The sequence below is a fragment of the Neofelis nebulosa genome, chromosome 5 (assembly GCF_028018385.1).
Source record: "Neofelis nebulosa isolate mNeoNeb1 chromosome 5, mNeoNeb1.pri, whole genome shotgun sequence".
NCBI classification, from domain to species: Eukaryota; Metazoa; Chordata; class Mammalia; order Carnivora; family Felidae; genus Neofelis; species Neofelis nebulosa.
In genome coordinates, this window is record NC_080786.1 from 89,623,861 (window position 1) to 89,650,999 (window position 27,139).

Genomic DNA, 27,139 nt, shown 5'->3' on the forward strand with positions numbered 1-27,139 from the left:
CCCCCCCCCCCGCCAAAACACACACACAAAGTCTCTCTCACTTGTAGAAGTGGGATCAAGAGCTGCAGACCCCTCCCCATCCCTTTTCACATTTGAAAAACTGGTCCTAGGAATGCCACACTGAAGAGCTTAGAGCCCATATCAAGTGAAAATAGGACAGAAGAAGTGATGGGAGCTCACCTGGAGCAAAAAAGACTGGGAAGGTCCATGAGGATTGTCTTCAAGTCATCAGAGGGCTGCTGTCCAGGAGACAGAAGGAACTAGTTCTGGGGGGCTCTAGGGCAGAGCTGAGACCACAAGGTGGAAGCTCCAGAAAGACAGAAGCTGGTCTGATGGCAGGAGGCCTTTCTAACAAACAGTGGTGTTTAATGATGAAACAAACAGGCTGCTTCACAAAGCTGTGGCTTCCTCCACCGAGAAAATGCTCAGCAGAGAGTCTAGAGGATGCGTGTCAGAGAAGCCCTGAGTAAAGGATTAGACCCGCTGATTCAAAGATTCTAGCATTCTAAGATGATCCTGGCAGGCCTGAACTATTCACCAAATTCCAGCTTTCCCCATAGCCCCTGGTTCCTCGGGGAGTAGACCCCCAGTTGTAACTCCTGGGGAGCCATGCCGCAGGGACACTGTCCTAGAGCCTGAGCTCCAGCCTCTCTGGGAAGGGGTGCTCCCAGAACCCACCCTGTACTTTGGGGCTGCCATGCCTTTGCTCATGCTCCTCCCTCTTTCTGCACCCCAAGTTCAGCTGAACATTTCCCCATCTGCGTTGTTTACATAGCCAGGATAGGCACCTCGGTGGACTTTCTCTATGCAGCAGCTAACTGTTTGCCAGCGCCCCCTGCTCCAATGTGGTAAGGCCTGACCATAGCCCATCTGCCGGTGGCCTGCCCCAGCACAATACTTGGCAGTTATTTAATTGGCTTACCTTCAGCAACAGTGTTCTAAGATCTTGCCATCCTGGTCACATGCTTCCACTTCCTTTCCTTTCTACTAGCAGTAGATCTAGTAGCTATTATTCACTGACCAGTTCCTCCTCAAGACCCCTTCCGGGTCTCTCCACGCACCAGGTACCTACCTCGCCTACACACTCTGCTGTCGCATGCTGCCCACTGTCTGCTCCAGCGCCCTTGCTGTGAATGAGGGTATACTCTCTGCCCTCCTTCCCCAGGCCCCAGCAGGCCTCCCCATGCCTCTCTTCCATTCCTGATCCCATCTATGCACATGGTCCACCTTGAGTCTACCTCCACAAACTGGCCATCTGCCGAGCACCTACTGGGCTCTGGGCATGTTAGATGCTGTATACACATTTTCTTTCACCCATTACCAATCCTAAGGCGTTTATTAAAATCTACATTTTACTGATAAAGAGACAGCTCACAGAGCATAACCTGGCCACAGAAAGCCATTCAGCAAGAGGCTGGGCTGGGATTCAAATCCAGGTCTCTGTGACTGCAAAGCCACAGAGGGTTGCTGGGTCTTCTGGCCTTTGCTCTCTCTGCCCTCCAGAGGAGGTCTGCACCACACACGGAGCTCTGCCTTAGCTCCACCCACAGAAGGAAGCAGGACCACAAAAGGGAAGAGAAGCAACAGGTTCAGAGAGAATGGAAGCAAAAAGAGTGGTATGAGTGCAGGCTGGAGGGGCGTGAGGGCACAGGGGAGAAAGGTCACAGATGGGAAAGGAAGGAGAGGGGTGCAGGGAAGTAGGCTAGAAGAAAAAGGGAAGGAAGGTGTTTTGGTCCCTGCTGTAGAGACTCAGTTTGTTCTTTCACTTAACAAATTATACCTGAATTTCTTTTTGTTCTTCAAAAACAGTACTTAAGACATTCCTTCCACTTCTCCTACTGGGGCAGAGCTGACCTGTTACCTTTATTCCTTGGGCTACCACCCACTGTCTTCCCAAAAACACTCTAGGCACCCCAGCCCTAATTCCCACCTAGAAAGCAACACAGACCTAGATGCTGAACCAGGCTCTAACCACCAGAGTGGGTATTATTTCTGTGCCATCCTTTTCTCATAAGCTATCAGGAATCACATCAATGCCGAACCTGATTTTCCCTATGCTTCTCTACCCAGTGCTTGGGTGGGAGACAGAGTCCCCAGCACCTAGCAGAGGACCTGGCACATAGTAGACATGTAATGTCAGCTGACAAGGGAGTGAATCAGTGTTTCTCAGTTACTTTCCTGTGCCTCACACAACTTCTGTCTCTGATCAGGACCTTCTGTTTCTAGCTCACCTAAATTGCTACAGACAGAATCAGTGTGGCAACCTGGATTCTGGAAACATTTTTAACGTAGTGTCCATGTTCTCGATTCCAAGGGGCCACTATGGGGTCCACAGTTCTGTAGGGTCCACTTATAAGTAGAGGCCACATATGCAGGCTATTTACATATGGCTGTCTGGTCTCACCCCTTGGGAGATCTGAGAGGGAGCTCCACCCCTCCGCCCCATGCCTAGACTTCCTCCCAGTCCTGCCTCCAATCTGCTCTCCACACCTACAGGCCTCCTGCAGACCTGTGACCTCTGTATACACTGGGGCTGAAAATGCAGGAGAGGCAGAAAGGATGGAAGGAGGAGAAAAAACAGCTTTGAGAGAAAACACTTGCACATGCACTCTGCAGAACACTGTGACTTGGATTATTTTTTGGACTCTAATGTTTCTAATGTTCAAGAGGAGGAAATGAGAAAAGTAAGTAGAGATTCCCAGGACCGGCAGGCTGGAAATAATACAGGACACTGTGTCCTGTCTTGGGGCAGGATACGGACACACTTCCTCACCCTGAGCCCAGGCAGTGGGGGGTGCAGAGGGTGGTGGTTTAGGCTCCCGTAGGAGGAGGGAGGGCAGGAACAAGAGGGCATGAAGCTTTTCTCCAAAAAAAGCAGGAAATTACAAACTGCCCAGTAAAGACCTTGCCCTCTGGCTGCCCCAAGGTTGCAGCTTTTTGAAGCCATCCTCCCAACAAGAAGGGCTCAGGCAAGTGAACCACAGAGACTTGGCCGCATGTACCCTGGAGACCTGTCCAGCACCTTCCCTTTCACTAGAGCAGTGATGAGGACCCCCACCCTCCATTCCTCCCCAGCCCCTGCAGCCACCTCCTAGGTTGCTAGCTGGCCCGTGCACCCCTTCTCCTGCAGGGCAAGGTCAGCGTGTGTGTGTGTGTGTGTGTGAGTGTGTGTGTGTGTGTGTGTGTGTGTGTGCGTGTGTGTTGGAGGAGGGGAGTAGCCCCAGCCTCAGAGCAGAGGGCCATCTTCCTACACTGCCCACCCAACTCTTTCCCAGGCATACTTCCCAACCTCACCAAGCCTCAGCTCTCCCACCCACGAAACGATGCCCATATTCACGCCTGCCTGGCCTGCTACACAAAGCAGATGGGAGACCAAATGATGAACCACCAACTGGATGACTTTGGGTGGGTCTCTACCCTGGGTCAAAGTTTTTTTTTATGTAAAAGGAAGGGCTGGACCACAAAACCTCTAAGGTCAGGAGTGTGAGAAGACTTTAAAAACTGACATTTAAAAAAAATATTATGTATTATAATTGCTACAATGGCACTTCAGTTTGACAAATGACTATGGAGTCCTACTTGCTGCTGACTTGAGGGGTGTGGGGCTTGGACGTGTGGCAAAGAGAAACGGCCAGTGTCTGGCAGGGAGGAGAGGCAGAGGAATTTCTCCACAAGTGGTCTTACTGGTTCTCATCGCTCCAGGCAGGATAAGACTTTGGGTCTTGCTTTGGGCCCTGGGGAATGATCAGAAATGTTTATACCTTGGAGGGAGAGGACAGGAAACAGCAGTGGATACTTTGCCCAGTGACAGGGCATCCTGGGGATGTCCTAAATTGCTAATGTGGTTAACAGACATACAAACAGCAAAACACAATAAGCACGGTAACCCTTAGCACAGTGCCCTGATGCCTGCTGCGATGTCCTTCCCCCAGCGGGCCCCATAAATATTTTCTCATAGTAACATGAAAGTAACATTATTTTTTTTTGCACCGATCTCCAAGAAGATCAAAATATGTAGATGTGTTTCTTGGATGGACTGTAGGAAGTGTTTCTGGCCCCAAGTTTGCAGGAGAATAAGACAAATACACTTTTAGCTATAATGCAAAGCAGAAGGTGACAAATATCTCAGATACATAAGGTACATGGGGAGGGGGCAATCCCATCCCCCTGGGAGAATCACTTTCCTCTGTGGCTGCTTCAGGGACAGACTGTTTTCCAAGAGACCTTTCCTGTGGCAACTTCCCAAACCTGGACCCATCACATATGACCCCCATTTGACCTAGGTGCTCCTCTCTGTGCCTCGGGCCAGGGCACCACACAACCTAGTGACCTCTGGGGACCCCTATGAACCTACATCCTAATTGCCAATTTCTCTCACAACTCAATCCTCAATTTTGTTTCATTTAGGGATTACTGAAAATTATCTGGAGCAAGTCCATTGGGAAGATAGCTTGGATGACACTCTGTGTGGTCTTGGCAGGCACCCAGTGATTGAAGAGGAAGCCATGACTGAACCATCACAAGAAGAAGGAAGGGAAATCTGGTGCCAGGCACCTCCACACATCACCCCACTCGATTTTCATAACAGGCCCAGGCAGCTCAGCCCCCCCCCTTTTTTTTTTAAAGCAAGAACAGAACTCGGCAGATGATGGTTTTAGTTGCTGAGAAAGACTTATTTTCCATCACCAGCCAAGGTGATAACTCTGAAGAGAGAAGAGCCTACTGTAGATATATAGGGAAGAATGAATAACAAAAAGGCAAAAATGTTTACAGAATTGCTGAGCTATAAAGAGGCTTAGATATCATTAGTAGGGCAAGTCTGAAAGGAAGAGGAATGACAGGCACTATTGACTGAGGTGGGTGGGGGTCTTTATCAAACTACTTTGGAGATTCTGATATGTTCCCTTACAAACCTGTTCTCTCTACCACAATGCCACCACTACGACAGCCACACACGTGCCTCACCACCACACTTCTCCCATTGAAAGGCACTTTCACAAAGAGAGAGTATTAGTAATGAGAATAGTGTGGTGTAGAAGCAGAAAAGTTAAAAGAAACTGAGTTGGCCCAAATTCTTCATCTTTGTTTTGTTGGGAGCATAACTGGTGGCCAGAGATTAAAGACGTGCGTAAGGTCTCCCAACTGACAAAGTGGCACCTCAGAACCAATCTGAATTCCCACTCACACAGCTCCATTTCGGGCCAGATGGCACCCTTGCATGTAAACAGAATTCCACCAAGCAAGGATGAAGATGCAGGAAGGTATTTAGAATTAGGTTCTGCAAAGGGAGCTTTCCCATAGGCAGCATCGTGAGGGTAGGCTCAGGTGACCACTGAGGCCAGTCTCATCAAAGCAAATGCAAAGGTCTCGTCTGAGCAGATGCCTGGGTTACAGAGGAGGTGGGCACCTAAATACCACTCCAACTGTGGTCTTGAGCATGTCCCAAGCATTGGTTCACCCATGAAACAAACACACTATGCTGCATAAACCAATAATAAGCATAATTCCAGTACTGGAAGCCCTGCAGAGTGGCTTAGTCCTCCCTCTTTTGGGAATTCCCCCACAAGGTAGTGGGAATATACTCCTTTCTAGAATGGCTTTGGGCAAGACTAGAGCATGGGCCTCCTGGGTAGACATCAGTTTTTATTCAGAAGAGGAATAGATGAAGATTTCTCTATCAGTTAAGTCCCTTATACACTGGAGCCCTTTGAGGCTCTTGTTTCCTGCAAAGACTGGAAGATTGTGGGCCTTCCGCAGACTGGAAAGTTGGATGGTGCAGCAGCTCCAGTATTTTCTTTATCTTTTTTTTTAAGGTTGTATTCATTTTTGAGAGAGAAAGAGAGACAGAGTACAAGTGGGGGAGGGGCAGAGAGAGAGGGAGACACAGAATCTGAAGCAGGCTCCAGGCTCTGAGCTGTCAGCACAGAGCCCGATACGGGGTTCAAACCCATGAGCCATGAGATCATGACCTGAGCCGAAGTCAGACTCCTAACCAACTGAGCCATCCAGGAGCCCCACCTCCAGTAGTTTCTGATATATGTCACTGGCATCAGTACATTGGTGGGCATCATGAGGTCACAATGGCTGTCATCATGACGACAAGGCTGGGTTCCCCACAGTGTGTGGGAGGTAGACTTTCTGATCTCAAGGTCTTTTCCAGTTCTGCCGTTCTAAGATGTGCCCTAGGCACCCAGGAAAGGGAGGGGAGCAGCTAGGAAGGATCCTCCACTGAGGAGCAAGAGGACATGGAATGAGGCTACTTAATGACATTAATACCACAAACTGCCCCCTACTGGGGAAGAGCCCTCCCTTCTCTCTGGTAATGGGATATGACTGCAGGGCAGACACCTCCATCATACAAGGTCCACTGCAGCTGTGGGGGCAATCAGCTGTGAGACAGGTCTGCGAAGAGAGTCGTAATCTGCACCTGGCTAATGAGGACAGCCCGCCTGTGTTCTGTGAGCACAGTGGAGGACAGGCCCATTAGTCACAGGCTAGAGAGCACAGGACCAAGGCAGTGCTGCTCATCTTCCAACAAGACGCATTGTGCACTACTTGTATCACCTCTGAATTGCCCAGCCCTCCCACAAATTGCTCATTAAGGTTTTCCTAACATTTCTGAGCTGCAATATTCCCTCTTCTCTAAAAACCCCCAATCATGGAGGTTGTGCCTAGGGCATGGGGTGCACACAGCAGACATAAGTAATAATAAATAGCAGTTTGTGACAGCTTGCTGTTCCAGGACAGAAATTCTAGCCTACTCATCTTTATCCAAGTGCCTTGTTTGGGGATCATGACAACTGCTCACAGAAGTTCATTAAATGAATAGCGGCCTACTTTACGAGTTATCGTGGAACACAGTCCTTCCTCCCTAAGTGTTTAATTGGCAGAGAAAATGGCTCCCTCCTCACCACCCCCAAGATGAGGAAGGATCATTTCAGGGGTCAGAGGAAAGTGATGAGAAATGGCTTCACTCCCCAAGACCAGCTGGTAAATGGGGAGTACCACGTATTATTCAAGCCCTAGGAAACAGCTGTCACCCCACAGAGCCAGAGGTGACAGACCCAGCACTCACCTCTTTACAAAAGTAGGAGCTGGGTGATCACCAGACTCCTCGATTTGCTAAGAGTTTCCCAGATCTGGAATTACAGGCCTCCGACAAGACTCCCACCAGAAGGGAGGCTAGGACATGGCTCATGCAGTAACTATTTCCTCCCACCCTTGTTTAGATGTGGATCCACGCAGACAACCCTTACCCCAAACCACCACCCTCTTCATCCCCTTTCAAAAACACCAAATAAGTCGAGGGCTGAGCACTTGATTCTGCACAGATATTTTAAATTAATCTTGAAGCAACTTAAAAGGGCTGTTTTCTCTCCTGCCCCACACTGAGCACATTTTCTGTGGCAGCTGGGTCAAGCCTGAGCAACATTTTCACCACTGACTCAATATCAAAATATTCCTGAGCTGCCCTCTTCCCATCATTCCTTTCACTCCGTGTTTCATTTTTTATATTCTCTCCCCTCCCCCTCTACACACACCAAGCACACCACACACATGCCACACACACATACTTCTTTCTATGGTATGAATACACCACAGAACATGGATCCTAAACTTAGAGTCTCTGCAGAGAACTCAGGGCTTGTATACTTGGACAGGAAAAAAATATGCCCTTATTGTCACTAACATGTAACTGAAATATAGCATTCCTTTCCGTTATGAATGTAGGCAGCAAACTACATTAATGTTAGCAATACTTGTGCCTCTGACATCAACAGAAACACACACTCAGATCACATCAGGTTTTGCCCTGAAATGTCACTTATGCTCATCACTACTTCAAAATTATGGTAGGTAGAAGACTTCAAATAGAACTTGTTATTTAACAATGTTCCTAAAGAAGTATTCAAGTTATGGCTATTTTAAAAAAATGTAATAACTGTACTTCAATAATTATTTTTCAAGGCCATATGTGTGTGTGTGTGTGTGTAATACATACATATACATATATATATGTATGATATGTATGTATATATGTGTGTGTGTATATACACATATGTGTGTGTACATGTACATATATATTATTTTGTACATTTACAAATGTTACTCTGAGAAGGGTCCATAGGCTTCCCCAGAACAAAGAGGTCCATAGCACAGAAAGGTTAAGAGCACCTGCTGTTGAGTGTGCCTTTGAAGGAGGGATTTGAGGTCGTCCCCAGAATCATCAGGGCATGGGCCAGATGGCTTAGGGGCTAACAGGCAGTGTTCAGTGGTAGCAAGAGGCAGGTCCTGGGAGTTAGAGATAGCAGGCTATTGGGTTAAAAGTTAGGTTGGGCTTTGGAGACAGAACAAATACTAGCTCTGTCTAACCAAGAGTGTGAGCTTGAGAAAATCACACTCTGGGTTAGAGAAAGAATCAAGCATGAATTGAGAAGATACATGTGTGGCCAAAATTCCTGCCTGGCTGACTGGTGCTTGGCTGACTCTAGAAGGTCAGCCTTCCCTACCTGGGGACTTCTGAGGTTAAGGTATTTTGTTTTGTGTGTTTTGTTTGTGAGACAGGCGCTATCTGTGCCCTATTCAGGCTTCCCATATCCTTGAGCTTCATGGGTGCAGGGAAGTGCCTAAAACAAAACACTTCTGGGCAGACCTGAGTCCTCGGCCTCCCCTTATGACCCTGGCTCACTGAAACAGGCACCCAGGCCAGGCTGTAAAGCAGATTCCTTGCCCCAGAGCAGAAGAGACTGCAAGTAAAAAGGAGATGTCCAGATCTTTCCACTATTGGTTACAGGAGCCAAAGTACCTGCCTCTGGCTTCACAGAGCATCTGGCTTCTGACCTGGTGTCTCTCATCATTTGGTGAGCAGTGACAGTGACTCTGTAGTCCAAGGGGCCCTTCCTAGAGGGGAGTAGGCCAGGGCTGGAACCAGGCACTGGGCCACTGGGCAAGGAGCCCTCAGGAAGGCTCAGGGAAACCTCACAACTCCTAAGGTTGTGCAAGAAACTCTCCTACATATCTCTTCCAAAAACTGGCTTAAATGAGATTCAAAATTCCTTTTGTAGAAAGGGGCTATGCAATCTTTAAAAATTACACATATTGGTTTTCATCTGATTATGAACTATAAAAGATTAGAAAGCACAGAATAATTATACAGAGAGGGGCGCCTGGGTGGCTCAGCCAGCTGAGCATCTGACTTTGGCTCAAGTCATGATCTCACAGTTCATGGGTTCAAGCCCTGTGTCGGGCTCTGTGCTGACAGGCCAGAGCCTGGAGCCTGCTTCAGGTTCTGTGTCTCCTTCTCTGTCTGCCCCTCCCCTGCTCACACTCTGTGTCTCTCTCCCTCTATCTCTGTCCAAAATAAATAAAAATGAAAAAAATTATATAAAAAAAGAATATTTATACAGAAATTAAATCAACCATAACCATAAACCCTTGAAATCAAAACTATTAGCACTGTGATGAATTTTGTCCATTTATACCTATGTTGGCACTCTCACATAAATTGGGATCATAATTATATATAGTTTTATATCCCTATTTCATTACTTACAAACACATAAGGACATTTTCAATATAGGATCTTAAAAGACACAAAACCATTGCATCAGATGCTGTCTATAAAACTCACAGGTTACCACAATGTCACGGTATGCCTAAGAGTGGTATTATGCATTTGAATAGAAGTTATCCCCAGAACACTGATAGGAGGAAAACCTATTTCACTCTTCTTAAAGTGCATATAATAGTAAACTCTCTTCTTTAGCTTGGAGAGAATCTAGAGAAGATACTTCTGTATCCCTGGCAAAGAAGCACTATATGATATTTTTCTTTTTCACTTTCTCACATGTCCCCTGATAAGGGGAAAGCTTTGAAAATTCACTGCTGGAAAAGTGGGGTCTTGCTTGAGAAAGTACACAGCAGCTGAGGAAAATCCTCCAGAAAGCAGTGGTATGGAAGGAAGAACCTTGTACTTCAAACGGAAGAAAGCTGGATTCATACGTCAAGTCTGCCATTATAGCCCCAGGATCAAAGAGCACCCGTTTCCCTGTATATCAGCAGAAACACCACCACCCACCTCAAAGGATCAAAGGGCTGCACAGATTAAATAAGACTCTGTATGTGAAAGTGCTTTGTCAACGGTAAAGGACACTGCAGGACAATAATCACTAAGTCGTGTTATTGTGACTGGTAACAGTATTGCTATTCTTGTGGCTTAGCTGGCTTGAACCACTCACTGCATGTCCTGAGAGGGGCAGCATCCAACAGTGCAAAAGTGTGGACTTCACAATCACATCACACTTCTCAGTCTGGCCAAGTTATTTGCCTTCCCAGTTTCTTCATGGGATAACCGTCATATACCTACCCCTTACAACTCTTGAGATGATTAAAATAAGTTAATTTACACATGGTGCTTACAACAGTATCTGGCATATAATAAACACTACATAAAGGGAGATTTAAAGAGTCAACGATCAGGGCCTGGGTGGCTCAGTCAGTTAAGTGTCTGACTCTTGGTTTCTGCTCAGGTCATGATCTCATGATTTGTGACTTCGAGCCCCGCATCAGACTCTGTGCTGACAGTGCAGAGCCTGCTTGGGATTCTCTCTCTCCCTCTCTCTCTGCCCCTCCCCTGCTCACTTGCGCGCTCTCTCTCTCTCTCTCTCAAAAATAAATAAATAAACACTTTTTTTAAAAAGTCAGTGATCAATGACCAAATAAATCATCCCAAACCAGTAGGCACATTTTTAAAGCTTTCCACAAAAGTATTATTAATCAGGAAGTTGGACCAGCAGCCTCTATAAGTTCCCCTAAAAAGCTAAGCAGCAACCCCCAACACACACAAGCCCCACTTCAGTCTGGCCGGCTCCCCTCCTACCTTCTCGGCATCCTGCTCAAAAAGCCGTAGCTGGAAGCACTGGTCCAACTTGAGCTTGCGCACATGCCACATCTGGTGCAGGTGCTGCCGGGTGGAGTGCAGCTTGTCCAGGAGGCTGGTGATCTTGGGCACCAGGCTCTGGAAGTCGGCGCTGCCCGGGATGCAGTTGCGCCCTGAGAAGCCGTCACTGCAGCGGATACACTGCAGCAGCCGCTGCCCCTCCCGGTCCAGCTCCTCCACAGGGGCCTTCAGCACCTTCTTCTTGAGCTGCGTGTGCTCGTCGATGAGCCGCCGTGAGCCTTCCACGTCCACGGGGAACTCCTTCCGGGCCAGCATCTCCTGTAGGTCCTCGAGGCGTGAGAGCAGGTGCACAGCACTGTTGAAGAACTCCTCCAGGGAGAGCCGCAGCTCGATCCACTCTTCGTGGTTGTAGTCCAGGGAGCCATCAAACTCCTCGGTCAGCTGGGAGGGGTCCACCAGCTTCGTGAGGCCCTCCACGGACACCATGCTTGTCTGAGAGGGGTAGACACAGAGAGGGGGACTCAGTGATGTGGAGTGAGCAGGGGGAAGACCCCAGGGCAGCCCCAGGCAGAAGACAGAGAGTCAAGGGGAAAGGCTGACATAAATCCACACGTTAATGACCACAGCCTGCCTCAGAAAGGGCGAGTGGGAGAGCATGCAGCCCATGGGTCAGGAGCCACAAATCAGCCGGGGTCAGCAGTTTCAACAGACTGGCTGACAGCCCGGGACAATCTCTTGAGCCTCTTATTCCTTCCAAGACTTACTGGTAAGGCCACAGTAGCCGACGAATCCTGAAATATCAGCCCCTGCCATCCTGCATATTGTAGGGTAAGTGGAGAAGCAGAAGTGAGAAATGTGTGGGTAGCAGAAGGGAAGGGAAAGGGGGTGCTAAGAGAGAGGTCTGGCTCACCTCAAAGATGAATTTGGAGCTGCCAAAGTTGGTCTTCTGTTTCTGCCAGAAGTTGTCGGGTTTGATGATGAGGGCCACATGGATCTCAGCTGGAAAGGCTTCCTGTAGCGTCTTGAGGAGGGGCTTGATGAGGTCCCACTTGGAGCCCCGCATGTCGATGATGACGGTGAAGCCACGTTTGCACACGTCCTCACTGTGGGGAGGTCAGAGGTCAGGCACGGTCACTCTGGGTGGCTAAGACTTTGGGGAATGCAGTCAGAAAGCATCCAGAAAGCTGCTTTCCTTTTCACCTGGACCCCTCCAGCTTCACACCATGTTTCCTGGCTGCCTTCTAACCCAACTCAAAATGCACTGCCTCAGAAAACCTTTAGATTAACCCCATCTGACCTAGGGCATTCTGGCTTCTTCCAGCACTTAGCACGTAACTCAGCCCTCCCTACAGTCAGTCGTACTTGTTGGGATGTTTATGTGCAAGCGTTCAGAGTTGTATTTGATTTTCTTTTAATTTTTGTCTCCTTTTCTTGCTCCTGGCATGAATCATGATTTCCCCATTTGAATACAAGCTCTTCAAAGACAAGGACCCTACTGCCCTTAAACATGACATGAAAAGCTTTTGGTATGAGTTCTGACCTTCCCTGTGCCTACCTCAATACAGACACTGGTATGCTTTACCACTGAACTCAAAGTGGGCCAAAACATCTTTTTCCTCAGTGGGCTCTAGGCTGATTTGACCAGTGGATTAGCAATGGTACACAGAGCATTGATAACATATATTTGCCACCACTATATTTAAAATGTATTACTTGTAAAGGCACCTGGGTGACTCAGTTGGCTGAGTGTCCAACTCTTGATTTCAGCTCAGGTCACGATCACACAATTGTGAGATTGAGCCCTGCATAGAGCTCTGCGCTGACAGTGTGGAGCCTGCTTGGGATTCTCTCTCTCCCTCTCTCTATGCCTTTCTGTCTGTCTGTCTGTCTGTCTCTCTCTCAAAATAAATAAATAAAATAAACATTAAAAAAATGTATTACTTGTAGTTTAAAATGTGTATTGGCTTCTAAAAAATCATGTTGCTGAGTCATGCTGATTACTCTTAGATGGCCAAGGGTGGGGCTGGTTGGGATGTGGTCCAGTTGTCTCACGTCCTTCCATTACACCAGTCAGGATGTAAAAAGACATGTTTCAGGAAGTTAAGAGAGGGGAAACTACTCTTGAAATCAAGGCCAGATGAAGTGACAGTGACCATCTTGAACACCAAAAAGTAATTAGGCTAAGTGAATCAAGATGTTGCTATATAACTTATTAAGTAGCAAAATTTATTTAAGCACTTGGACTTTAAGTATAACTCCTAAGAAATCAAAGAAAAAAATGAAAGCAAAAATAGTTATAACATGTCAGTTTGGAAGCAATTCTATGTTTTGGTAGTTAGGGGTCTTTCCTTCCACCCGTCTTGGTTTTCTTAACATATGTATCTATTTTATAACTCAAAATAGATTTTGGTTAGTTCACATTAAAAAAATTTTTTAATGTTTATTTATTTTTGAGAGAGAGAGAGACAGAGTGCAAGCTGGGGAGGGGCAGAGAGAGAGGGAGATGCAGAATCCAAAGCAGGCTCCAGGCTCTGAGCTGTCAGCACAGAACCCGATGCAGGGCTCGAACTCACAAACCATGACATCATGACCTAAGGTGAAGTTGGACACTTAACCAACTAAGCCACCCTGGTGCCCAATTCACATTTTTATATACATACTGGTGTAGCATTGCTTTAGGGTGTTTTGCTTAATTTCCTATTACCCAGATAGCACTTGCTTAAACCACTGTGCCTGCTGTGTGACCCACAGAGGAGTAACACCACCTATTAATCACTTACTGGAGGTAAGGCCACAATTGGAGGATTTAGGCCACAAAAGGAATCAAAGCCCCCTCTTAGGCTTCAATCTTAAATCTTAACCAGTGTTGAGAATGTCACAGACTGGTGAAGAGATCACAGCTCCTGTGACCTCGTGACTGTCTCAAGCATAAGGCAGCTCACTTAGGCTTCCCAGTTTGACAGGAAACTCCCCAGGCAAGTTGTTGCTACAAATGACTAGACTCAACAAGAGAGGAAGGCTGAGTCTTTTATTTCTGCCCAAAGTGTGTATCCCAAAGGAAAGGAGTTGCCTCTTCTTTGACGCGTACTGAGTTGACAAGTCGCCAGAGTCGTCCAGAAAACATTCTCTCTGCCCTATCGTCTGAAAGCAATGTGACTTTTCTTAATGTATGGGATTTCTTTCCCATTATAAGAGAAACACCTGCTAATTTATAGAAAAGTCAAAATAGTCAAAGACCTATATAAGAGAAGCTCACGATAAGAAGTTACAATACTCTGGTCTATTTCCTTCCAGTCTTTTTTGTGCATGAGGTTTTCACACTGTATAGTGTTCTATTTTTCACTGCAACAGAGGTTTTTTCCTCATATCTAAAATGTCTTAAAACTATTACATTTAATGACACATGGGCCATCTTATACCTATATTCTAACTTACTTAATCATTCTCATTATTTCTTTACAGAAAGGCAAATCAACTTTGCCGTGCACACTAGCAGTGCATGAGAGTAGCGCCCCCCCCCTTACTGTCTCATTAGCACTGGCCACTGAATTTTTTTAATTTCTTTTTTTAATTTTTTAAAGTTTATTTATTTTGAGAGTGTGCGCACGCGCGCATGCACACGCAATGGGGGAGGGGCAGAGTGAGAGAGAAAGAGACAGAAAATCCCGAGCCTGTACTGTCAGTGCACAGCGTCTACGGTTAGAGTTTGTGGGGCACAAACTCACAAACCTGAGCCAAAATCAAGAGTCAGACACAACCAACCGAGCCACCCAAGTGCTCCTGGCCATTGAACTTTTTACATCTTTGCCCATCTTCTAGGAAAAATACTGCATTACATTTAAATACACATTTCTTTGATTACCAGGTATAGCTTATTGTTCCATAAGTATTTCCCTGTGATTTCCTGAAGAGTTCTCTTATCTATTTTTCTATTAGAGTTTACTGGCTTCTCTCACTGTTCTTAGCTTCGTTTGGCTTGACTTCCACTTGTTACATGCCCACTATGTCAGGCACTGCAAGCTGACCATGGGTCTTGCCTTTCCTTTGAGATGCCCAGCTTCCTTGTTTCCCTGCCCCTCAGGTTCCACTGCTGTAACTGTCCTTTTGCTCACATCCCTAACAACAAATAGTGACTATCCCAGTATGTAAATATGGTGAGCAGCAGCAGCCTATACACTATGAACTAATAATCCCTGACAACTAAAAGTAGAAATCAGGCACTAATATTCTCTAGGAAATTCTCCCTAGCTCAGGAGATGGGGACAGATGCCCAGGGGCTGAGTGCTGAGAGCTAATCTAATTGGCATCTTTCTATGAAAATAGTCTTATCTCCTAAGGTGCTCTGTATGTTTCGTTTCAAGTAAGAAGCATAGTTGGGGGAGGGAAAAGAACTTTTTACCAATGCTTATTCTATGCCAGAGCCTATGCTTAGGCACCTGATACCCATTCTTTCATTTTATCCTCACAATAACTTATAAAGTTGGTATGGTTATCTCCATGTAAGGAATAATGAAACAGAGGCATGGAATTTGCCTAAGGTCACATGACCACTAAGAGGCTAAACAGAGGGTCAAAACCAGGACTTTAAAGCCCAAGCTCAGGTCACTATATCATACTACACCCTACCGTATTGCTGCTACATGTGGTGTTCCTGTGATCGGGGGTGGGGGTTAAGAGTTCGTGATGGGGGATTGGATTAGGATGCTCACTGGAGATGAGGGCAATTAGCACAAGGACTCCAAGTGTATGCCTTTCCATTATGTAGTCTGTGCAAAATCACAAAATCACAGAAACAATAGAGCATGCATATTGAAAAGTTCCAGCAATTCACTTTGGTTTTGGCACATGAGTAAGAGTCAGAGAGCTATGAGGGGGTGCTGCTCTGAGTGCTTTAGAGAGCCCTGTTCTGTGCTCTGACCCTCCTCTTGCACATTTTCTCCCCCAGGGAACAAGGCAACTTGCCCCATAGAGTCCGTGTTGCCCTCACCCACCTTCTAGACTAAGCTCCTACCACCTAAAACCCTAAAATTCTCTGCCCAAAGGGCCTTTAGCCTACTCCCTGGGCCCACATGTACTTCTTTCCTAGGTTCAGTTCCCCCAAGGACAAGAAATACCAGCAGTACAAACAAAGAATGTGGCTAGAACATGGATATGTGAGCTGAGGTGTCCACACGCATGCAGAAAGACAGAGCTGGGCAGTGGGCAGAGAAGGGAGGCAGACCATGGGCTGGGGGTCAGTCTTCCTGGATTGTCAAGTTCTAGCATGGAACTCAGAGCAGTCCAACAAATATAAAAGTTAAGTTGGCCTCCTAAGTTGCTATGAAGATGCATTTATCAAAGTAGAGGGTAGACTCTTTAACAGTTCGTTAGCTTGCTATATTAATTTTCAATATTTACACATAGGGTATGTGGGTTTCTATTTGTACTCTTGCCCTGGGCATCACAGTTAGAAGTAGGCCTTCTTAGAAGAGACAGGAGTGGAAGCAGACCTCAAATCAGGATGCATCTCATACCATGGCAGGAGTGCTGGATTTATCCTAAGGGCAATGAAGAACCACTGAAGGGTGTCATTTAGGGAAGGAACATGATCAGGTGATTCGGAAGGCTTGCCCTGAAGCTGTGCAGAGGGAGAGTAAATCAGGGTCAGCCAGAGGGAGTGGCAGAAGAAGCAGAGAACCCTCTTCCTTTGGATCTTTGCTAAAATGCCTCCTAAATTAAGTCTCCCTTGGGCCACCCTATTCAAGGCTATGGCTCTCGCCTGGCACTGCCTACTTCCCTGCCCTTATTTTTCTCCTTAGCACTTATTACCATCTGGATCACATATTTTATTTATTTACTTATTGTCCCACTTCCTTCACTGGAAAGTAACCTCAGTGAGGGCAGGGAGTTTTGTATTGATTCCACTGCTGGATCCCCAATGCCTAATACAGTGCCTGGTGCTTGTTAAGACTCAATACACTGAGGTGGCACTTAAGGCAATGGAATCTAGAACCAGCCTTCTTTGGTCTGAATCCTGGCTCCATCATTCACTTATTGAGGCACTTTAGGCAAGTTACTTTTAACCTCTATGCCTTAGCCCCTTTACTGCAAAACATGAATGAACAGGAATACTAATAGCCTATACTACAGGGCTACGTAAAGGTTAAGTTTGTTAATGCCCATAAAGTGCTTACGATGGTGCTAGACACATAATCTGTACTACGTAAGTCTTAGCTGCTATAAGAGATGCGGTGAGTATCCCACCAGGGACACTTTATTGACCACTGTGCCCAGCCTCCAGCTCTAAAAGTGCTGTAGCTATCAGCTTACACTTGAGACCATCTCTGGAGACTTCCCTGCCGCTGATAGATGACACTTCTCCAAGAGACACGTGGGCAGTGACAACCTCACACCAGGTGGGTGTGTGTGTGGGGGGTGCCTTTCTATTACAAAGGTGCCAAAGCTCAGACCCTCTACCACAAGGTGGAGTAGCTCTGAAGTGTGACTTACACTGCAGAGCCTTCTCATTCTCCAAGTCGGTCTCCGGCTAGACTTTATCTGAGACCACATCCTTGCTTAGCCCTTCCTCTTCCCTACTCTCCTTCTCCAACTCCCTTAAAGGTTTTCTTGAAGAGAATGCCCTTAATGAATAATTTATACCTGAATCCCCATCTGAAGAAACATAGCCTAAAACATACATCCACAAATTTCCTATATACATGAAATTCTGAAGGCAATTTGATATATGGCCTGGAAATTAAAAGAAATCCAGGTTGCAAATTTTGACTCGGGGATCATACAGTGACTGGCACAGAGTAGGCATTCAATAATATTTGCTGAATGGATACATTCATGAACTATGGTAGTAGATATGCACAGAAGTGAGTAAGCACCCAGTGAAAATGAGTAAGACAAAGAGAAACTTCCTGAGTCAAAGATAGAATTTATGGGAATATCAGTGTTTCAGAGATGGGAGAAGAAAGTAGATGAGCCTGAGGAAAAAATGCAGAGAGGTTAGAGAAAACCAAGAGAGGAAGAAATCAGGGAAGGGAGGATTTCAAGGAGGAACTGCAGTGTCAAATGCTGCAAAGAGGTAAGTCATTAACTGAGGTCAGAACTTTTCCATTTAGCAACTAAGAGGCATCGGTCCCATTGGTCAGGGCAATTTCAGTGGGGTGTTAGCACGGAGATTGGGTGGAGCAGGGAAGCAGTCTTCCTATTTGATCTCTGAGATGATTATAGGAAATGTCAAAGTCATCGGAGGTTGCTTTTGGTGCACTCCCATCCCTGGCCCTGTCTTCCCAACTCTGGAAACAGCCAGGGTCTGCACACTGCTCTTTGGCTGCCCAAGCCCCAGGTGGCTCCCCAGCCTGCCTCTGCCCCAAGCCTACATGCCCCCAGACCTCTTTTACTCTCAGCATGCTCGATGGAGAGCAATTTGAGTAAACCAATTTACCCTGGAATAAAACAGGTAGCCTTCCTTTTCCCTTTAGGTTATTTACCTTTTAAATAATATTTATTAGCCCAAGTTAAATGATCAGCAGCACATATGGCCACGTTGTATATGGGGAGGAGGGAGTGTAGAAAGGTGAAGCTTGGAGAAATAGGCCTTTAAATCCACTAAAGAGAGGAAAGGAGAGTGAGTGACCCTGCCCATCCCCCACACCCCTTCCTTTAGACAGAGAACACAGCCACTGCTCACTACCCCTCTGCCCCATTTGTTTCCCATTTGGGGCTTGAGACCTGGACCCCCTGGGCCACCTTCTTGTCCTTTGTGCGTGGTAAACTGCGTGGTAAACTGTTTCATGGACTCTCAGAGCCCTCAGGCCCAGGACATAAATGTATACTTTATGAATGATTGGATATTTCTTGTACTCAGTTCTAGACCATTTAGTCTTTTGTTCATTACATGTTACTGGAGCTGTTTTCACTCGTGAGAGTTTGTACCATCTCAAAAAAGCATTTGTGCTGCTTTATGCCAATGCTTCTCAAACTTTAGTGACTTTCATTATCACCTAGGACACTTATTTTAAAATGCTGATTTGGGGAAACCTTTCAGATATTATGATGAAAATCAGTCTAGGATGAGACCCAGGAGTCTCTCCAGGTGATCCAAGGACAATACCTAGACTCTTTTAGGTGTGGCTTTAGTGATACTCACGTTGTCTAAATCAGACTAGGATATGCTTTCATAAACAGGTAGCCCACAGCTGTACCATCAGGGCAATGTTTGCAAGGTCAACCAGCAGCTATGCTCTATAGGAGCCTGCCAAAAATGCTAGCATGTTTCTCTCTCTATCCTCATGTTCTCTCAAATGGAATCATTTATTGGAAGCACAGGCATGGGAGGATTTCTGTGCTCACTTCTCTGCCTTCTTTTTGCAAAACCGAGCTCCTCCTCTCTTGGCCTGGAGAGGCTTTCCCTGAAAGGCCTGGTGGCTGCCTTCCCCAACACAGCAATTCTGGGTTCAAACCAGACACCTGCTGGAGACCTGCCTTCCCAGGCTTCCTCTCTAAAGGAACTTCTAAATTGCCATTAGATTATTATGAAGCTTCTTATCATGCACCTGACCTGGCAGGCTTATCTAAAATATCTGGGCAAGTCCTGGGTTATCTCTGGGTCCTCCAGGCCCTGCACACATCTGATGCCCCTGAGTTGTCTCTTGACCCATTAGACTGTGAATGGTGTAAGGGTGTTTGATTGGTACAGGTGTGGAAGGTCTCAGTGGTGGGCAGTGAAGAACCAATGAATAAGCATGTTACCACTGACCTTTTTTTTTACTCCTGGTGGCCCCCAACAGCAAACAGAAATCACAATTTAGCAGCACACTATTGAACCCAGTCCTCCAAAACGGTTTTATTAGGCAAGGCTATTACTATTGCTTGTAATGCATTCAAGTGTCTTTGGAGGAGGCTTAAACTCTCCGTTCTTTAAACCACTTCCAGCTCATTCACACACTCACTTGATCTGTCTGCTTGTTGGCCTTTGGATTTGCCTCCTCTATCTTAGCTGCTATTATCATCCCAACCCTGTTTCATAGATCTGAAGACTCAATGCCTTTAGCCTGGGGGGAGGGGGGCAGGGATTGAGATACCAGCGCCTCAAGCGAAGGGTTGCTCTGGGACCCGAAGAGCAGGGCAAAATGCCTGTCAGGCCAGGTCTTCACCCTGGGTTACAGGTTTGGCTTCAGGAAGCCAAATGCCACTTCTTCCCAATCACTGCTCCCTCAACTCCTCCCTAGGTCCCTGGCCAAGGGAAGCCCAGACCATCCCTCTGGATTCCATTTGGGCCACATCAGTGAACCACCCTGGATATCATCCCTGGTCATCTGGCTAAGGGGTCAGATTTAAGTGCCACCTTCTCCCTTGGGCTTTCCCCTGACTTCCTTGTCAGAGGGATCTCCCCCTTGTTAAAATGGACATGTTATCCATGTCTCTCTAAACTGACTTATTAGTTTCAATCTTATATTAGACTTTGGCCTCTCCTACCTCTATGCCTTTGTGCTTGCCCATACTAACCCCATCTTTGCCTAGATAACTCCTACTCCCATTTCAAAGCTCAACTCACATGCTTCCTCCTCCAAGAAGTCTTCCCATATTGATACATTTCCTCCCATCCCACTGGGATGAAGGTTCTTCCCACACATTGCCATAACCTTGTCCTTACTCTGCATGGCAGCTGTCATATGTGGGGTAACTACAGCCAGGCTCTGGCCAATCAATTTCTTTATCCCTCACAGAGATTTATATGGCTTCACAATGAGAGCCTAGTTATGAAGGTGCTTCATAAATAATATGGTGTCATGTAAATATGTCATTATTATTCATTAACTTATTCATCCAACAAATATATACTAAGCCCTTACTTTGTGGCTGGCCTAGTGCTAGACACTAGCAATATAAATGTGAACAAGACAGAAACATGAAGGTTACATTCTATGGAAAGAGAGGGACACAAGAGAGTAGATAAACAGAATAAATGCAAATTGTGATAAGTCTTAAGAACTTATCAGGTGGTCAGGACAGGCCACTATGAAGAGCTGAAGTTTAAGCAGAGAACAAAATTCCAAGAAGAAGCTAGTTAAGGAAATACTGTAGAAAGAATAATGCAGGGAGCAGCAACCGCCTGTGCAAAGGCCCTGAGGTAGAAAAGAGCCTGTGTTGCTGGCTGCTCCTCCATTACAAGGAGGAATCAGGGATAGCAAAGTTCAGTAAGCAAGCAGGGGACCAGCAGCAAGACCTAGGCTGGAGCTCTAAATCTTGAGGAGCTCAAAAATCAAGCTGGGGAGAGATATAAAATGAGAGTACAACTAATGAAATGGAGCAGTTGTCTTTGATAAAAATGGGACATACACATATTAATGATAAAAGCTGATTCTATTGAGCATATGAGAATCCAATGTATGCTAAGCATTTTATTCCTCATATAAGACTTACAAGTAGCTGCTATTATTATCCCACTCCATAGCTAAGGAAACTGAGGCTCAAAGAGGTTGAGTAACTTGCTTAAAGTCACCAGGAAGAGTCAAAATCAGTATTTGAATCTGGTCTGTTCAATTCCAGTATCTGTCATGCTACCTTGTCTGAGAGACAAAGACAGCTTAAGCTTGAAGCAACTTTAATGCTTACTCCTGCTAATCCTTCATTTTAGAGTTGAGGGCAGCAAGTTCCTGAGCAAGAAAGTGATTTATTTGCTCAGGGTCATACAGGTGGGTGGACATTTTGGCCATGTGGGCGGACATTTTGGCCATGTGGGCCAGACCTCCAATTGTCAATCTCCCTGCTTCAGGTCTTCTATTAAGCCATGAGAACTCTGGAAATGAGAAGGGAAATTCTCCCCAACCTCAGATAATCTGGTTTGGAGCTTCAGGGTAACCTCTGTTGAGTACTAATGCCCCTTCCCCAGGAAGGAGGGCCATCCTGCTGATGGTTTCCACTGTGCTCTGGCAGCAGAGGGATGACCTGACCTCATTTGCCCTAGCTTTTGTGGTGCCACCTGAGATTTATCCCACGTCTATGAATGTCCAGCAGTTTCTCACTTGAAACAGCTCCTGGAAAAAATACAACATCGAACCATCTTGATGGCAGGTGGGAGAGCAGAGATCCACAATGAAAATGCCCCAGCAGACCAGGCAAGGGGGCAACAAGGGTTTCTGCTTTGTGTGTTCTGCTGCGGGCTGTTCAGTTGGTGCAAACTGTGGGGTACAGGGTGTCAGCGGTATAGGGTATCAGAATCCTAGTGCTGACGCCCAGGAAGGTCCAGTGCTTGGGCTGTGATGAAATAATTTTCAAATCAGACCTACTCACCAAGTTGTCTAGGGAAGGTAAGAAATTAAACACTGTGGTAGAGAGCTAGACTGGTCACTGAGCAGTGGATGACAAAGAGGAAGGACAAGGTAAGTGAAGGACTCCCTGTTTAATGAGGGCAATACTGGCCCTGCCAACACAACTCTGGCCCTGCAGGTGCAAGCCAATCAGCAATGAAGGATGATTTGGAAGGATGACTGGAGAAGTCTTACCCATCCTGCATGACAGCCTTTAATACCTGGAGACAGTTCTCCATGAGCAGACAGAAACCAGCAAAGGGAGGAAGGGAGAGGAGCCCCAATGAGTCACCTGCTGTGTCCTTTTCCCTAGAACTTTGCTGTACCCCTGTCTCCCTGAAATCATTTCATGAGCTGACTTATCCATTCAGAATTCAAGCAAAAGAAAGGTCTCTGGAGCTTTGAGAAGGAAAAGATCCCCCTGACCCATGTGTTGGAGTTCACATGTCATTCTCAGGCCTTGGAGAGTCCCTGGCTGTAGGATCTAGATTTCCTTTCAGTTTTTCATCCATCCCTCTGATCTGGGTTAACCCTTTTCTACTCCTTATTGCTATTCTCACAGCAGCCCTCTGCAGATTGCCCCAAAACCACACCACACCCATTTTCTTAAACAACCAGAAATCAGCAGGTGTTGAAGAAAAGTGTGAAAGACACATTAGCACCTGCGTTAAGCTTTCTAATTGGTATAATCAGAAGCAGTAAAAAGAACACATGGAGGAGACAGTGCCTTACTGAGAAAAGAGCCACTCTCCAGGGAACATTGTGTGGTGAATGAGCATTTGCTGGCACAGATAGTTCTCAAACTCACCCTTCAAAACGTGGAGGGCTCCTGGATGGCTGGGTGGCTGATAGGTGGGAGAGAGGAGTTCTGAGAGGTGGCAGGACTCCCTGGCCTGTTGTGGACCTCTCTTGCCTGGCTCACAGGTGATGGTCCACCATCAGGTGGCTTTCTGTCACAATGGGAGGTTCATCTACCATCAAGGTCTCCTCAGAATCCATGTCAATCCATCCAGAGGTTTTTTTCTTTGTTTCTTGTTTTTTGTTTGTTGTAATGGAAGACACTGTCTACTTTCCCAGGTCATGATTATTCCACAGAATTTGTGTCTTTTCTACCCATTGAACAAGACATTTTTTGCCTCTGGGCCTCTGACTTGTGATGCCAGGGCTGGGGGACAAAGGTCAAAATAATGCTTTGTTCTAAACCAAAGCCTCAATTCCTCCTCTGTAATGTGAGGAGACTCTGACTAATTGGTCAGAGATTGGACTTAGTGGTGTTTAAAAGTTCCCTGGTAATTCAAAGGTACATCCATGGTTAAGTCACTACTACGGTAAAGATTCTGCAGATTTCCTTGCCCATTTCCAGGTCTAGGAGCTCCCTCTTTGTCAATTCCCTGGGCCCAACTTTCCCCAAAACAAACCCAACTCCTGCCCAAGTCAGAGTCCCAGAGAAGCCTTACACTGGAGAACAAAAGAAGAAGGCCAACATTCTCCAAGTCTTTAAAGTCTATTCCCTAATTCCACTCAAATGAAGCTGTTTAAACAAACAAACAAACAAACAAACAAACAAACAAACAATGCTGGCTGCAAATGTGCCCAAAGCAAGGATGTGGCTGATTGTCTTTCTTCCCCTATCCCACCTGCCACCCCTCCCCCACCCCCACCCAGGGTGTAGTAAAATATTAAATAGCACAGACTCAGCTTCCAAGATTACTTACTCCAAGTATCCCCAGATGTGGCCATACAATGATACGTCTAGTGGCCTAAAAAACACAGCAGGACCTCACATCTGCATTATTGACTTGTCCTAGATGCTGCCTTTAAACAAAACACTTTCTAAAAAGGCAAATCTGCTCGGAGTCAAAAGAGAATGACACAGGCTGAAGGGAGCTCCCAAAGAGAGTTCTGGAAATGGCATGGGTGACAGTAGTACCAAGGTGAAAGTACACAGCCTTCCAAAGGATGGCTACCTCAGAGGGACCAGCCCAGGTTAGCTGCACAAACCCTGGTGTCCCGGCTAACCAGCCAGGTCACCCGACAGTCTCAAACACACGTTCCATTCACCAAAGGAAGAGGCCTTGCTTTCTAAATCTGACTGGCCTGTGGGCAGGACACTTGGAAGGGGGAAGAAGAGCTTAGAAGGTCTTAGAGAAGGACCAGAACTGTTGCTTGTAGAAGTCTGGGGCTGGCTGGCAGAGAGGGACAGTGGCAGAGGGGCACATTCAGGGAGGCTGGGATAGAAACTGATGTGACTATTTCCCGACAGCAGCCTCCTGTCCCATTTCCCACAGTGCCCACAGAGATGTTCATCCTTTCCTTCTGGGGCATTCAGAACATGAGGCAGAAACAAAACAGAAACCAAAGCAAGCAGAGGAAAAGAAATAGTGGACTGGAAACGGAAACCACAACCTCTCCACACAGCCCTCCCCTTTCCCTGTCCTCTCCAGACAGACTCCAGGGCCAAGCTCCCCGGGCCTTTTCCACTGCCCCATCTTTCTCCCATAGTCAGGCCGGGTGAACAACAGTATCTTTTAATGTTAAAAAATGTCATTATAATCACTGATCAAAAATCTGTGGGTAGTAAAGCAAAGATGGAGCCCCTGTTCCTGTCTAACCACAGTGCCCTCAGTCACCCCAACAAAGATGCAAGAAACTCTTCCAAAACAGGGAGAAAGAAAAGAGAGAAGAGAGGGGGCCCAAGAGAGGCTGCAAAGGTGGGGCCAGGGCTGCCAGCCTTCCTTGCTCACCCCAATCCCTGTTGCCCTCACCACTCCTTCTCCTCCGCCTGCTGTGCCGTCACCTCTCCCCACCCTCGCAAGGGACCCTCCACTCTCCAGCTGGGCTCTGGTTTCCTGGCAGGGCAGGTAGAATCCTCATTAATAAACCACACGTTTCCTCTGGGAAACCGTCTTTGGTCAAATCGTGCCTGTGCACACCTCCACTCCTTCCCCTCCTCCTTCTCAAGTAATGGTACTTTCTTGAAAGCCCGGTGCTATTTGCCTACAGCACATGCAGACACATGCCCAAACAAACCTACCAACACAGACACCCTCGGCTACCCCTCACATAGCTACTCCTGCATGCCCACCACGTTCTACCAACGCAGGAGACTTCCTTCCCATGGGGCGGGAAGCCCTTGTACTGCAGCCAGCCTTCCTTCCCTCAGACACCCAGACGGAGGTGCCCTGGCCAAGGGCACTGATGAGGTCCCTGTGATGTATATGGAAGAAAAACCCTGTAATGGCTTAGGCACGAGGGGGAGCCTGAGAGCAGCAAGGGAGGTCACAACGAGCCAGACAGAGGAAACCTGAGGCAGGGGGACATGTTTGGAACTTGAAACTAAATAGGCAGGGCTCCAAAGGTCTTTGTTCCCACCTGCAGCTAGCTCAGAGCCTTAGAAAGCTCACCTGTGAGTGGAAAATCCTCTGCTTATGACACAGGGGAGGTCCTGACCTCCAGTGCATGCCACTCTGGGGGTCACCTGCTGTCCCACAGGTTCTGCCCATGTCAGGGGGCAGTGTAAGTTTGCAGCAACTGGTCCCAGCAACACCACTGGCCAACTGGGAAGCCCTGGGCATGTCAGAGCACTCTCTGGACAGCACTTTACCCTTTTAAAGTGAAGAAATTGACCTGGCTGACCTCTATAGCCCCTCCTGCCTCAAGCTCCAGCATTTGAATCCACCTACTTCTTTTAAAAATCTAGGTCAAATTTCATGTCCAATAAATCTTCTCTGGTTAAGTCCATTTAACCGGTATGCCTGTTTAACCATGGCCTTGAAATGGTTAATTTTGTCTTCTTCAGTGGATCTTAGAACCTCAAACACACTGTGAGTTGTCCCAAGGGCAAGAACTGGGTGTCCCCTCATTAGCCCATAAGTTCAGGGGCAACCTGAAAAAGCCAGAGGATTATTGGACCATTCTCTCTGAGTTGGTACATATATAAGAACTAAACAATCATCCTGTGTATGCACAGAATGAAATCTCGACCAATTGGCAGGTGTCCTAGTAGAACACCCCACCATGGTCAAGGCTGGTAAAGGGTAGGAGTGATTCTTGCCTTCCTCCAAGTCCAAAACAGGGAGTTTTCATTCAGGAAATGGGTTCAAGGCCCGAGTTTCTTGCAGAGGAAAACAGCTTACTGTTGGGAGATAAGTGCACATTACCTTCCTGGGCAGAGAATCAGGGGAGAGGGGAAAGTCACAGCACTAGGTTGAGACCTGGCCTCAGGTACCAGGCCAAGAGGAGTTTCTGTGCAAGACCTGGCCCATGAATTACTAGGGATGACAACAGATGAACTTCCAGCTCAAGACAGCACAGAAGAGTCTAGGAGATGAGAGGGAAAAAAACATTGGTTTGGGGGGTTTTAAGTAGCTCTCAAAATGAAGTCTGGTCCTCGTCTGACCTAGAATCAGATGGGGTAGGGAGAGGGGAGGCTCTGAGACGAAAGAAAAGACAAAGCAGGGCCATCAGGACATACACGTGGATATGTCAGTAAATGCTCCAGAAAAGCATTTGTCCTAGCTGAGTTACCACAGCTCTGACAAAGTGCTCCTATCTGGGTTTCGGGAGAAGTGGGGCTGGCTGTTACACTTGCTCAACTTGGAAACAGGAATACTCCTCCTTGGTGAGACAGAGTCCACTCCCAGGTCCCTCGCATGCTCCCCCATGCTTCATCCTCTGGCAAAGGGCCCTGCCTTCTTTCTGCCATAGAGCCAGTCTACCCACGCCCTGTGGGTACAGTCTGTTACACAGAAAAGATGACATCCCAAAGGAAACCTGGGTCTGGCCTCACTGACTCCATGTCTGGAAGACAGAAGCTGGCAAGGGCCCCAAGGGTTCCAGGCACAAGACACTGCCCTTTCCCCTGGGGGAGCTCCCAGTCTAATGGAACTCTGTCAACTTGCTAGGTACTGCTCTACAAACTCACTAAACAAGACTC

The 27,139-nt window shown here is 46.9% G+C and overlaps 1 protein-coding gene across 23 annotated transcripts in view; it reads right to left on the minus strand.

Moving 5' to 3' along the window:
• KALRN (kalirin RhoGEF kinase) overlaps positions 1–27,139 on the minus strand; it is a 672,273-nt gene that overhangs the window by 432,512 nt on the left and 212,622 nt on the right. For all 23 annotated transcript variants that reach the window (XM_058731109.1, XM_058731107.1, XM_058731105.1 and 20 more), the window contains exons 4-5: positions 11,811–12,003; positions 10,880–11,392 (exon numbers count right to left, since the gene is read on the minus strand). In XM_058731109.1, the coding sequence (XP_058587092.1) occupies positions 10,880–11,392; positions 11,811–12,003 (706 nt within the window). The remainder of the gene's footprint in view (positions 1–10,879; positions 11,393–11,810; positions 12,004–27,139) is intronic.